This window comes from Trachypithecus francoisi, unplaced genomic scaffold, assembly GCF_009764315.1.
Source record: "Trachypithecus francoisi isolate TF-2019V2 unplaced genomic scaffold, Tfra_2.0 Lachesis_group2, whole genome shotgun sequence".
Classification (NCBI taxonomy): domain Eukaryota; kingdom Metazoa; phylum Chordata; class Mammalia; order Primates; family Cercopithecidae; genus Trachypithecus; species Trachypithecus francoisi.
Window position 1 is genome coordinate 96,370,746 of NW_022681465.1, and position 15,249 is coordinate 96,385,994.

Genomic DNA, 15,249 nt, shown 5'->3' on the forward strand with positions numbered 1-15,249 from the left:
TAACTATTTGGATTCATAAGCATTCATGAATCTGATATACGCCATGTTCATTTTGTTGTTCACATTCAGTCAGTATGAAAACTGCCCTGCAAGCCTGTTCTGTGCATAGTGTGCAGGTAATGTGTCAGGAGCACAAAGCATGTAGGAAATTTACTCCTGCCACCAAGGAAGTGATAGGGCACTGATACAGTATTATCCCAGAGAAGACTGGTTTATTTTGTTTTGATTCCTGGAGACATTTACTCAAATGGATAAATTTACTTTACTGGACAATAGAGACCAAACTAAGGACATCCAAAAAGATACTATGGCAGTGCCTCCCATTGTCACTGGCAAACTGAAGACAGGCAGGAAAGCAAGAAGGAATGGAAGGGGGAAAGAAAAGAGGAATGGGGAAAACACAAGTGGAGGAGAAAAGATGAGAGAAATAAGAGATGAGAAGGAAAGAGGTCTCTAGAGTGGGTGTGATAAAGGACTCCCAGCCCACTCCTCTGGTGCCTGTGCCAAGGACTCCTAAAGCTGAGAGTGCTCTACTGCACCCTTGACACTGCCCCACAGTCAGATGTGTTTTTGTTTCTCGTGAATGACCGGCAATTTCTCACGAATATAAGAATAACCAGCCTTTCAATTTGTTATGTGCTTCATGGGTGGTTTCCCTTAACTTTTCCTCAAACATGCCTATTATATTATCCATAAACAAGCTAAAAATACATAGAAATCCCCAAGGAGCTGAAGGCTAAAAGCTTTTCAAGACTCTAAGGAAAGTGGCCAAGTTTTTCATGTCCTAGTTCTAAACAGTGATGTAACCAGCATGTATGATTTTAAGGTGCTCTAAGGGTTATCTTCCTCCCCTACCCCATCCCCTCCTGAGCAAATATTTGTTCACTGAGGCCTGAAATTGATTTTTCAGGGGACAGAGTTTTTCATTTCATAATAAGAAATGATTTTAAATGTACAACAACTCCCTTGGGCAAAGCAAAACATTGACTTGAAGTCACCATTTGGAAACACATGTTGACCTCTTTTCCAGGAAGAGGGCAAGGAGCCCACCTGATATGTGACAACAAGTACTGAATTCTGAGGATAACCTGTCAAAGGGGGTGATGCTGGGGATCAAGAACTCAAATTGGCCACTTTCCAGGTTTGGATGGCTCTGCTGACTCCGTAATGTGGCTCAGAAGAATATCTATGAACTGACCCTGAAAACCTCTCCAGTCTCATATCTCACCAGTAATCCCCACCTCACCTGCCCTTATACCCTGCCCTACCCACTTGAATCATCTTGAACTACTTTGAGGAACATCAACTTGCAAGTTCCTTCCAGTTTTGTCCTCTGCCTTGGACATATGACCCATCCTACCTCACCCTACCCCTGTCCCTTTCACTTGGCCCATCCCTATACTTTCTTTGGGTCTTAACTTAGATAACTTATGAAGGCCATAACTTTCTTCAGAAAGATTTTCCTGACCCTCCAAGCCTGACCAATGCCCACTCAATGTGTCCCTCAAGCATTTCCATGACTCTAATAATGGCACACATTACATTGAGAGTTGATTGCCTGGTTTCTTCCCTATTGTCCTCTCTAGACTTTGATCACCATAAGTATGTTCACCTTTGTATCCCTAGCACTTAGCAGAGTGCCTCGAGCAGAGTAAAGTTTCAATTAATGGTTATTGACTAAATGAATGAATTGCTTTAATTCTGTGTCTATTGTCAAAAGAAGGAGAGTATAATTAGAGGAAAAGTTTATCCAGAGATGTTGGGCTGAACTTATGCATATATTTTCCTTCCTGGTGAAAATCCACTGAAATAATGGAAAAACATGTAATGAAAGGAATAAATCCATATTAGTTCCTGTATTTGTCAGGGTAGGGTAACTATTGTATGAGATAACACCAAATCTCAATGGATTAGAGCAATAAAAATTCATTATTCACCGATGGCATAGTCCAATGCCAGAGCTGGGTAGAGTGAGCAGTGTTGCTGTTTCCATTCTCTGCATTCATCAAATGGTCAAGGGGAAAACAAGGAAAACCTGGGGGATCCTATAGGAGGACTTTCAGGGGCCAGTCTGGAAGAGGCATACATCACTCCTGATCAGAGTCCATTGGCCATAGCTCTGTCATTTCTAATAGTAAGAGGAAAAGAAAATAGAGGATGACAAACACAAAACAGTCTCCCACAACCCTGAAAAACAAGGAAGGATGACTTCAACAAACTAGAAATTTTGAGGAATCTGTCAAAGCTAGAAAGCAATTGGGATTAGATTGGTGAAAATAAAACAGAGGAAACCCCCTAGCAGATAAGAAACTCAAGAAGAAATTCAAGCAGGAGAAATTTTCTGTGAAAATGAGATCAATTCCAGAGATTCTTCAAACTCAGAGTCAACAAATACAAATCATGGGAAAGATTGCTGGAACTGCTGTCAGGAAATTTCATGTTCAAAATCGCATTACGGAAAAGCTGGGCTACCCCACACTGAGCAGCACAGACCATCAGTGCTTGCCCCAGGAGGACATCTTGTGTGAGGGCCAGGACTGGGCAGCAAAGCAGAAAAGAGTATAAAATAAATCTGAGCCTCCACAAGGACAGCTGCAGAAGAAAAAGACAGTGAGCACATGACTACAGTGCTTTTTCCAGACTAAATTGCTCAGTATATCTCACCGGAATAGGAGTGGTAAACAGGAAACTTAGAGCAGGCACAGGGCCAAAAACAGGCGGGTACCCAGGTATCCACTGGAGATGGGAAACCCTCACACCCATAAGAAATGCTTTTGACACATATTGTCCAGCCACACACCCTGCCCCTTCTCCATCATCACCAGAAGGAGGAAACTGTTATTAACAGACAGACAGAGGTCCTGAAAAACAAATTTGAATAGACATTCAGGAATGCAAGATTTTTAAGAAAAACAAACACTGTAAAAAGGAGATACCAAATACAATAAATGACTAATACTTGAAGAACACATTTTCAAAGTGATAAAAAATTTAAAATATATGTGATCAATATATGCAAAGAGATTTATGAGTCTGCATATTCTTAAAACAATTTTTGTCTGCAACATAAAGGAAGCAGCCAGATTTGTTGGAAGTAAAAATATGATCAATCAAATAAAAATAGATGGGTTAATTAGTGTTGGGAGACAGTTCTCCACTCGTCTCTCACATTCTGCACATCTTGCAAACTGGGGCACTGACTGCCCTTTGTTTTACCCTATCTTCTCAAGGATGTTTATTTAGGAAATGCCTTGGAAAACAGAGACAGTGTTTCTTCCAGAGCAAGGCATACTTACTATTCAGTACAGTGAAAATGTTTCCCTCTTCAGCAAAGAGCAGACACGCTTATAAAACACACAGAATCCCTGAGCTCAGGGTTCTGCCCTCCTGTCACGCAGCCCACTGTGTGTGCAGGTACTGTTTGGCCCTTTTGCTCCTCACTGTGGGAATTAGGACTCAAAAAACCAGCACAAATGCTAATCCTCTGGCTACTGCTTTCTGTGAGTAATAAACTACCTTTGTATCTGACCGAGAAATCTCATGTCTTCTTCCAGTATCCATGAAACTACAATAGGCTAATTTGCAAGTAAGGTAAAATCTCAGACCTTTCACAGTTCTTAACATTATTATAATGGAAATACTGAGAGCCTAAAATGGTGAAATGAAAGATGAAGTCAAGGTATTCCCCAGAATTCAGCCCAAAAGATCATCTGAGTATGGAGAATACTTAAAAAATGGGAAAGATGAGCCAGAGACTCCAATATAAAATAGCAGTTCTGAAAGAACAGAGAGAATTGAGAGAAATCAGTAATCAAGAAAAATAGAAAACCATTCCCCAACCCTAAAAAAAAAAAGAAATATCTAAAGTTAAAATATTAGACTATCTCAATGAATCACTTGGTAGATTACTTAATAGTTACTGAGGGATAGGTGGGTACGGTGGCTCATACCTATAATCCCAGCACTTTGGAAGGCCAAGGTGGGCGGATCACTTAGGGCCAGGAGTTCAGACCAGCATGGCCAACATGGCCAAATCATGTTTCTCCCACAAATACAAAAAATTTTCCAGGCATGGTGCTACACACCTGTAATCCCAGCTACTTGGGTGGGTGAGACACAAGAATTGCTTGAACCTGGGACACAGAGGTTGCAGTGAGCTGAGATCACAACATTGCACTTCAGACTGGGCAACAGAGACAGACTCTGTCTCAAAAAAGAAAAAAGTTACAGAGGGGAAAAGGGGTGCATCTACTATGCACCTTGTACAAGCTGACAGAAACCACATTAAACAAACAATTGATAATACTTAGCATCATGAATAAGACAAACTGACTCACGTTCTTTCTGGTATGATGCACTAAGGACACAGTATCACCCTTATAATATTCTTGCCAAAAAATGTTTATTCTGAATCTAGGCATGTGGGACCCATCAGACAAATCCAAGTGGAAGGACACTATATAAAACAATTGACCTGAACTCTTCATTCAAAAGTATTCATGACAGTAAAAATGAAAAAGGCAAGGATGCTGTTCTAGATTAAAAGAAAATAAAGAAACATGACAGGCCATGCACAGTGGCTTATGCCTGTAATTCCAGCACTTTGGGAGGTTGAGGTGGGAGAAGTGCTTGAGGTCAGGATCAGTTTGGGCAACATAGTAAGACCCCATCTCTACAAAAAATAAAAACAAATTAGCCAGGCATGGTGTTGTATTCCTATAGTCCCAGCTATTGGGAGGCTAAGGAGAGAGGATCACATAAGCCCAGGAGTTCAAGGCTGCAGTGAGCTATTATCATCACTGCACTCTAGCCTGGGCAACAGAATGAGACCCTGTCTCAAAAAAAAAGAAAACTAAAAAAACACAACAAGTAAATGCAGTGCATAGTCCTTAAATGTATCCCTCAATTTAAAGAGAAATGATAAAGTATTTATTGAAACCATTGGGGAAATTTAAATATAGACAATACATTAAATAATAGTATAGAATCAAATTATATTGCATCATATTTAATCAAAGTTTAAAAACATTGGTGCATCCCTAGGTACAGATAAAAGAGAAGAGAACAGAGTCATACCAGTTATTAGAAAAACTTAGTTTGAACATGAATTTATATAGCCAGCCAACTAGAATCTAAGTGTAAGTACCAAGAGGGAGAGAGAGAGAGAGAGAAGAAAATGTATTTGTGGTCATGTAAAAACTAATGAATTTAGCATTCCACAGATCTCCTCTGAAACAATTAGTCAAGGATATGCTCCCAAAAATGAAAACTGAATTCAAAAAAGAGGAAGACATGTTTGACATCCAAGAAAAAGTGGTATTCAAAGAAATCAGGAGCCATAAATAAATAGCATTAGGGTATGAAACAGTTCCAAGAGAAAACTGCATTCAACTTTATACTATTAAAAATGTATTCAGTGGATTATTTTCTAGGACAAATGAATTATCAAAATTAACATAAAAAGAAATAATTTTAAATAAACCATTAAACCTAGACAACACTTAAAAAGTAATCAATGATTCACGCTTTAATAAAGGTCAAAGTCTTACATGATAGTAATTTATAGTTTCATTTGCAGTGGATTCAAAAATTTCAAAATTCAAAAATGTCAGTGGGAAAAGTACAATGAAGGAGAACTTTCTGTACTGAATACTAAAAACATAATAATTAAGATATCATGGAACTGCCACAGGATAAACAAATAAATATAAAATAAAATAGTATATCCAGAAATAAACTCACATTTATATGGGAACTTAATATATTAGAAAGAGCAAAGTCAATAGAAAAGTCACTAGATGCTGTTGGGGCAATTGGCTCTTCATTTGAGCTAAAAATTTAGATTATTATATCATACCATATATAAAAGTAAATTATAGAACTGAATATTTCAAAACTGTGCGAGTATTAGAAGAAAATATAGTCAAGGCATAATACCAAAAGACATAAAAGATGAACAGCTTTGACTATACAAATTTAACTTTTCACAAAACACATTATAAACAAAATTCAAAGACATAATAGAGTAAAAGATATAAGCAGTATATATAGCAAATGTTCAATGTCCATTCTATGAAGAGAACCCCTACAAACCAATAAGAAACTCAACCCATTGTTTAAACGGGAAAATGTAAGGAAGAAACACAAGTAGTCAATTAAAATAGGAAAATAAATGCTTACCTGCGTAACAAACCTGCACCTATACCCCTGAACTTAAAAGTTTTTTTAAAAAGAAAGTAGAAAACAAAAAAAAGAAAAGAAGTTTAACCTCAGTAGTAATAAAGGAAATGAAAACTAAAAACAAAAGGGAAATGAGATTCTATTTCTCCCCATTAAATTAGCAAAAATTAAATGTTGATAATATGAAGTGCTAGGAAAGGGGTGGGGAAATGGGCCCCCTGGATTACCACTGGTGGACGTAAAGTATAAATTAGCATAGCCTTTTCAGAGGCCAATTTGGCAATATATATTAAATTTTAAAAGGTGCATACATATACTTTGTCTCAATATTCTGCCTCAAAGTATCTGTTTTACATAAATATTGACATACTGTGGAAAAAGAGAACAATTACAACCTAGCTTCCTTATTATGGAATACTGCCCATCCATTAGAAAGCATTCCATAAATTAAAATGCACTAACAGGAAAATATCTCTAAGCCTGACTACAGTAGCAAAGTAAGTTGTATAACAACATATATAGTATAATTACATTTTTTAATGCTATATCTATTGAGATACTACTATGCATAAGCCTTGGTCTTCGGTAGTAGGCTTATAGAATTGAAGAAAACAGATAAAATTATTGGCCTTACAGAGTTTACCTATGAAGTTTGGAGATGAGAGATGAGTGTGGGACTGGGGATGGCAAACAATAAACTAGTAAGCAAATACATAAGCAAGATCATTTCTGATAGTGGACTTTTCTAAGAAGGCAACATGTCTTGTCATGGAGAAGAATCCTAGCATAAAGTCGGTACTACAGGTAAATGAGAGCAATTATAATTCACTTGCAGAGTAAACTTGACACCACATACATTCTGGAATTGAAAACCCCTTAAATTCATATTGATCTTTTCTGTCTTTTAAGACATGTTAGCTAAAGAAGATACTATATCAAACTTCTGCAGGGATTTTGTAAGCTGACAGAAAGCCCTAAAGTGAGGGCCAACATTCATGGTTTCCATTCTGGTTCAGCTACATTAGCAGAGTTAGACCTAAACGTCACCAAAAATAGGAAAAGTAGGTTATTACCTGCCTTTACAAGCCCATAAGGCTGTTTCAAGATCTTTGAAATCTTTAAAATGATGTTTTAGTTTGAAAAAGTTATGGAAGGGCATTTGTCTTGTAAGTAGCAGAATAATCACAGGTATTAAGTATAATCAAAGGTGTTGTCAACCAAATTCCATTTACGGCTTTGCATGTAAAAGGTGTAATATGAGGGAGGTGGAGAGAGGACTCCAACAAGGAACATCACGTTTCCTGGTGTCCTCCCTTTTCCTCATTGGAATAAAAGCTTCAGGCTCTATAGTCTGGACCTCAGGACAGGGAATAATATGGCCCCAAAGCTAGACAAAGCCCATAAGCCAGAGAATTCTGATGAATCTTCTTCCCCTCCCCCTCTTTGATGCTCAAAGCATACTCCATTCACCAAGACATTTCCAATACACAGGAGTGTAATAGAAGCCTTCAGATTTTGAAAAGCGGAGACCTGTTTTTGGGGGAGCCCTCATTTTGCTGCTTCCCCTCATCTCAGCTACCCCTGCTCAGACTAACATCCTAAGGCTGACCCTGCCTAGAGATACATGGCTGGTAGACTGACTGCACTTGCTGCACTCTGCCAAGAGGCAAAATGCAAATGCTTTTAAGAGGTCAATGCCCTCCAACTGTGAAATGGTAATGTGCTAAATTATGTGCTTAATTAATTTCCCCCCAAGAGCATACCATAAAATTGGAGAAACAATTCCTCAGGCAAGTCCCATCACCCAGGATCAACGTACATAAAGTACACAGGAAAAGATCAAAGTTTCTCATCAGTAAATGTGTGCATGTGCTCTGGCTGAATGTTCAGAGGTCGATTTCTACTGTAGGTTGGTGAAAGGCATACAACCAATTAAATTGCTTCGCTCTTTCTCCTAGTATTGTTACCACATGGGTTAGAAACTTCAGGGATGAGATTTTTGCTACTTCCCTCCAGCAGAAATCCAAGGAAAAAACTTCCTGTTAGATTTTACCATGAGCAGGCATCCTCTTCACAAGTTTGTAGGTTTTGTTTTTTGTTAGTTTTCTTGTTAATGCAAAGCAATCACAGTAGGATTAGGGAAACTGAGCTAAAAGATAAGGTGATATAGCCACTACCTTATGAATATTCAATGATAAAGGCTGTAACAATCACTTAACTTGTCTGGAGTTATATCTACATGATAAAAATAAAACTGGATAAAGGAGGCAAAAACACTATATATAATAGCTATCCTTTTTTCCAGACTACATAATGTTATACAACAGCTTTGTAATTATTTGTATAATGTTTTCATTGTTTAACTCCAGCACTGTAAGCTCCATGAGACTTACAATGCTGGAGTTTTCTTTCACCTCCATATCTCTAGCAGCAATCCCTTTGCTGGTAGCTGACACTCAAGATATATTTGTAAATAAATGAATGAATGAGTGAGTGAATGAATGAACACATGACTAAGCCAGGTTTAAAACCCAGTTTCAGGCCTCATTGATCATTTCCATGGTACCAGGATACCCCTCTGTGGAGGCACAAATTTTCAAGAAAGAATAAAAGACATTAAGAGATTATGCCTAGGCCATACACCATAACCTCCCATTTAATTTCATATAAATTTATGGCTGAACCAATTTGGAGATTTGTTTCCAGAAAGTACTGATTTATTTGTTACGGGCTGTTTGCCTGTGGACTTCATTTCTGCCTCTTAGTCTCTTCATTTGATCTCTTTCATATTCACTTGAGATCAATCATGGTAAAGACAAGTCTTCGTGGGTAGGCAGTGTATTGCTGTGGACGGCTACCTAGTACATGGTGTTCACATTTGAGTTGATGGTGCTTTATGGTCTTAGTGGTGTAAGTCTGGATCAAGGTCGGGCTCTCTCCTCATAGAAGGATGTGTTGGATGAGGCTGGAGAGCCAAGGAATTGGAAGGCAGCTGCATGATCCCTGCTGCATGCTGAGAGGGCCAGTGTCTAGAATCAGAGAAAACAGCAGGAGCTCTCATTCTTTCTGCTGGGTGTCACCTGCTCCCAGCCCTTTTACCTGCACCAAAAGCCAGTAGGTTTCACAAGCTAAATCCCTCCTCCTGAGCTAACTTAATCTAATTTACTAAGAATGCGTTATAAAACACCAATACTCTATCAAAGACAGGGGCTTTAATTTTATCTTGATCTTTAGGTTCCATTGACCTCAAGCTGTCTTTCCCGGAATGTTGTGAAAACATGCTATACACACAAACACACACACTCATACATGTATATATCTAATTATTTTATTACTCAGAAAGCTATTAGGGTTAATGGAACATTTGACTCAAAGCATAACCAACCTTTGCACTGACATCCCCTGCATATAGAGCCTGCATTTATGATTTCTTATTTCTCTTATCTTTACCAACACCCTCCCTCCCTTAGGAAAGGAACCTGGCGGGGGAACCAAGAGTTTGGATTGCAAAATTGAGGAGAGTGCTGAAACACCTGCCCTAGAAGACTCCTCATCATCCCCCATAGATAGTCAGCAACATTCCTGGCAGGTTTCCACAGACATTGAGAACACTGAAAGGTAAGTGGGAAGTTACCCTGAATAGACTGCCAATCCTCCTCCCGTTAATGTTCTTAGGGGCCACAGAGAGATGAGGTTTTCTAGTTCAGATTCAGAAACAGCTTTCTTTGGTCTGCCAGAGGAGCATAGTGCTGGCAGGGACCCTGGAGACTGCCTAATCTGCAGACAAGAAAACTAAGACAAGAGAGGGTAAGCAGTCCAAATGCTGCAGAAGAACACTAGCAGCACCCACAGTAGGCACAGGCTCCAGGCCTCTGCTTCTCCCCCTCTAACACATTGCATCTCCGTGGAAAATGAGAACAGTGTGCTGCCTTGGAGGGGAGAAAGTCTACATGCTGTCATAGTTCACCTACTGGGCTGGTGCCCAAAATTCTCATTTGTTTAAGGGAGAAAATCCAAAATTACACAAAGATGCCTCCAGTAAAGTCTCGGGTTTCAGGTATATGGAACAGCCTGCTTAGCTGCCATTTGGGGGCTGAGCATTCTGTCCAGTTCACAAAAGGCTTCTCCCAGGGCCCCCTTCTCTTTCTCTCCATAAGGTGGCTGATGGCCCCTCAGTGGTCAAAGCAAGTTAATGCATTTTCTTAACTTCAGTAGCTCACTTCTAGAGAGGCAGTTTCTTTCTTGACAAGAAGAGACTCTACAGTGATTTTATTTTATTTAGGAAAAAGGAGTAATAATAATGTTATTATAATAAATACCATGTCCCATCTAGATGCTAAAAATGACATTCTGTGAGGCAGAAAGATAAGCCTCTTGTTTATTTGCCTTTACACTGATATCTGTGCCCTTTGCTACTAATGTCCCCAGAGCTGGCACCAAGTAGCTGAATGAATACTGGGCAATTCCACTGAGTGTTCTGTGTGTATGAGGTTGAGTCACTGACAACATAATGAACATTTTATTTTTTTTTATTTTTAGAAATGTAACACACAATGGCATTTATAGCCATTGTGGTTCTACTTTCAGATTGTAACATAATTCTAAAGCTAATTACCGAATTTCTGTGTTTATAGAAAATTGGAGCATGTGGTAATTATGCGCTATTAATAAAACTTGGATTTTGTATAAGCTTGGAAATGCAACAATTCAAACAATAAAGCTGTTTGGCACAGTTTGATAGCACTATAGACAAATGATGAGGGAGTGATTTATCTTAATTTATAAAATAGAAAATTCTTAGCTCTGTTCCCAGGGAAAAAAATATCTGCTGAAATGCCATATCAGGGCATAAACCATCAGTGAAGCCATTTCCTTTGCAAACCTTAGACAGCAGCTATATTCAAGCCTTATAAGCTTATAAGAAGGGATGGCAGTTAACAGTAGGATAGTTATGGCCCACAACGTTGGCAATGTTTCCGTTTAGCCTGAAAGCCCAGATTCTGGTCAAAGGAGATGGGGGTAGACACAGTGGACCTGGTCCAGGATGTGGCTAACTCCGTTCTCCCCGGCTGCCTGCCTTGAGAGATCATGGGTCTCAAACTAGGTTGCACAGTTAAGTCATCAGGAGGGAATTTTTTAAATACTGATGGCTGGGCCCCACTATAAGCCAGCTGAATCAGGCTCTCTTGGGCTGAGACCTGAGCTTAAGGTGATTCTCCTCTGCAGCCACCAAGGTTGAGAACTGGTGCTTTATTAGAGGAGACCTTGCCTCAATCCCCATGTTGCATTCCTAGCCCTTTCTCACCCATTCCACCTGTCCTTGAGATCTTACATGAAAACAGACTGTGCCTTGCACTTGTGGAGATGGGGCCCCGCTTCCTTTCTCCCGCCCTCCTCTCTCACTTGATCAGCATGCAGACCACAGACACTTCCTCACACCTCACACCCATGGGAGTGGATTCGGAATGTTTTTACAGGCATATTTCTGCAGATCCTCAAGGTTGCTTTCCTTTCCTTTTCCAATCAATTATTACGGAGACTTGAGTTCCTCTTCACCTATCAGTCAATACTTGAAAAGGAGCTCCCATGAGGTCTTCAGAATTACCCTAAGAAAATGGTCCTCAAACCATGCTCAACAGAACAGGGGTGTTTTGTGAAGTGGACTGAGAGGTTTCATACCTAAAATTAAATGGTGACTGTCTTTCCTCAGATAAGAGAAGAAAAATAAGTGGATAGAATTTCTTCAACTTTAGGATGATCTTTCCCCACAAAACTTTCCTAAACCCATGGTGCCTACCAGTGCTTGCCTATCCTCAGTTCATTAAAAGATACATCTGCTTTTTGTACCAAATTATGTTCCTGGCTATTTTAAATGAAAGCTGCCACTATGTCCTGGGGTTTCAAGAGCACTTTCTCCAATACACAACTACCTAGACGTGTATAGGGACCATTGTCCCAAGGGTTTCAAAAGATTGGTTCTCCCCTACCTTAGACTAGAAGCCTCCTAAGATGGCTTCCTGCTTTACAGTTCTGGGGTTTTATGACCATGTATGCACTGAGATGAGGGAAGATATTTGATGTATGCAGTGGCATTGCATGCTGTGTGCTGAAGTCAGGAAGTGTGGAAGGATGGTCAGTGCTAGAGGAAGGTCCAGCTGTCCCCAGGTAGGGCTATTTTCCCTCTTGTTCCCATACTGCGCCCCTTTCTGTTTCATCCATTGTAAGGAGCTCTTCTCTGGAAGTTTTAGAATTTGTTACTCTCTCATTATTCCAAGTCAATATAATAAGTGTTAGCCCTGGTGAATGCTTAATACCTGAGTTATACTGAATTCCAATCATGGTAACAAGGGACTATTAAAACCAAGCAGAAGATGGAATTGGAGGCCATTGTCTTCGTGAAACAACTTAGAAAACCAAATAGCGCATGTTCTCACTTATAAGTGGGAGCTAAATGGTGGGTACACATGGACATGGGGTGTGGAATGATAGACATCAGAGACTCAGAAGGGTGGGAAGGTGTAGGGGATGAGAAAATACTCAGTGGGTAAAATGTACATTATTGGGGTGATGGATGCCCTAAAGGCATAGACTTTACCACTGTGCAATATGTCAAAGTAACAAAACTACACCTGTACTCCTTACATTTATACAAATTTTAACAAACAAGCAAATAACAGCAAGTGAACGTACACAGCCACTATAGTCCTCTGACCATAAAGTCTTGATAGCACCATCACCCAGCCTCAAGTTTGCTCTGGGTAACCCTGTTGTTCCAGTTGTACATCCTTGGCCTCTCTGTAAATCTAAAGCACTGTCCTCATGACCAATGGCTCTTTTCTGATCTTAGCCAGGTTCAACTGGAGGCAGAGACAAGGGCTTCTGCAGGAGAATGCCCTGTAGAAATGTTTGGCAGAGTAGCTCTCATTGTTTCCTGAGCCAACCTATCTCAGATTTTTTTTCTTGTAAAAGCAAAATAAATTCAATATTTGCCTACTGGAAACTAGAGCTAGCGCAATTAGACACAGACTCTCATCCTTCAGTTGTCTCATAGAACAGATTGTTTGAGATTTCCTTTTGAAAATTTACAGCTGATTATTCTGTCTTTTTATCAATTTTACAGAGACATGCGAGAAATGAAAAACCTTTTAAGCAAACTCAGGGAAACTATGCCTTTACCACTGAAAAATCAAGGTGAGTCTTGTCACTTCTCTTTGAGGCAGAGGATGTTTTTAATGGGATAACCTTGGGAATCGTTTCTTGGAAATTAAAGCATATGTCTCACACAAACAGTAGAAGGCATTGAGCATTCATTTGTCTTTCCTCAAGAAGATACCAAAATGAGACTAGAGACTCTCTGGTGAACACAGTATGCTCTGAGGGGGCCTGAGATACATTCTGACCTTAAAACAAACTCTTCCTCCACTGGTCCTGTTGCTCACTGTGGAAAGCACCACGCCAGGCACAGCAAGAGACTTAAGAACACCTTCAAAGGAAGATCTCTGCCATCCACTTGCGTAATTATCTTTAAAAAGTAATCCAAAAAATTAACATATATTGAGAACTTACAGCATGCCACTATTCAAAATACTTTGCATGTGTTAACCATATTCACTTATTTAATTCTAAATAACTTTGAGGGAAATGCTATTAGTGTTTCCCAATTTACTAGAAACTGGCACACAGAGATGTTAGCTAACTTGGCCAAGGTCACACAGACTGTAAGTAGGAAAACGGGGATGTGAATTCAGGCAATCTGTCTCCAGGTCTATCCTATGGGAGTATACGCCCTAACGCAGAAATGAGAGGGAGATGTTCACTAGAATGCAGGAAAGTCCTCTGCATGCCTTTTAAACTATTGTATCCTCAGTATCTGGAGCCTGGGACATAGTAGAATAACACCTGTCACAATCGATGTTGGTTAAATCTGCACCTACCTTTGCAGCCCCAGAGACTGACAATGTGTACAAAGGACCAATAATAAGGGCTTACATTAAGTATACATGGCTGGAGCAGCCATAGTTAAAGTATCAACTTCAGAGGGTTGTACATAGAGGTGGAGAAAGGCTTCTAGGAGGCAAGAAAGAAACTCCTCTTGTTTTCACTGAGCAAAGCCTGATGGGAGGGAAGACAGGGTGCTGCTTGCCTTGAAGCGAGGAGGAGGAGGAGGAGGAGGAGGATTTGGCAGTGGAGCTGGAGGCTCCTCTTGGCTCCAGGAGCAGCTCAGCAGAAGGTGGAGGGGTGGAAGTGAGAACACCAGATGAAGAGGCTGAAGAGTAGTGTGGCCTGAGCTGCACAGGGGCGGAGGTCAGAAAATAAGAAGCAGGGGCTCCAGCACATCAGATAACTCGGAACAGACCCTGAAGGGCCTGGTCGCCAAGGCCAACTGGCTTGAGTCACAGGTGTAGTGTTTTGAGAAAGTAGCAAATATGCTGTAGTGATGAGAGACTGCTCTGACCACTACATGGAAGATTGTTGCCAGAAATAAGCACAGTGTTTAGAACAAGGGCTTTGAATTAAGGATAGGCTTGGGTTCAAATGCTGGCTCTGCCACCTACCAGCTTTGCACCCTGGGAACAAATTGTTTAACTTCTGCAAATGTATTTCCTCAGCCCTGCAAAGGGGATAATAGTATCACCTCCTTTAGAAGTCTGTTGTGGGGATTAATTGAAGCAATGTGTCATAGGCCTACTACCAAACTTAGAGAGCAAACACTTGACAAACACTTTGTTATTATTATTGTTGTTGTCACTGTTAATATTATTTACAAGCTGGTCAACCCAGCTTTGCTCAAGAGAACCCCAAATCACCATCAAATAGAGGAATCCCTGCTACCACTCACTCTGCAACAGATCATGTGTAGTGTACATGTGAGGCTGGTCTTGAGCCTGCAATTCAAAACACTGGCCCCAGGACTTTAGATCCGCAGCTCATGTCTGAAGCTGTCCTCAGTGTCTTAATAGGTTTGGCAAGCCTCCTTCATCAGTAGCACCCTGGCCTCTCACCCTCCCTCACATTCAGCTTTCCAAGAGGATGGCTGCCCAGGGTCCCCCAGTCTGAATTTCATGGGTG

The 15,249-nt window shown here is 40.2% G+C and overlaps 1 protein-coding gene across 2 annotated transcripts in view; it reads left to right on the plus strand.

The window, feature by feature from the left end:
* RGS7BP (regulator of G protein signaling 7 binding protein) overlaps nucleotides 1–15,249 on the plus strand; it is a 106,322-nt gene that overhangs the window by 77,897 nt on the left and 13,176 nt on the right. The window contains exons 4-5 of one of the 2 annotated variants that reach the window (XM_033179681.1): nucleotides 9,651–9,798; nucleotides 13,301–13,371. In XM_033179681.1, the coding sequence (XP_033035572.1) occupies nucleotides 9,651–9,798; nucleotides 13,301–13,371 (219 nt within the window). Of the gene's footprint in view, nucleotides 1–9,650; nucleotides 9,799–13,300; nucleotides 13,376–15,249 lie in introns of those variants that run through there. The other variant, XM_033179682.1, reaches the window with a different exon arrangement.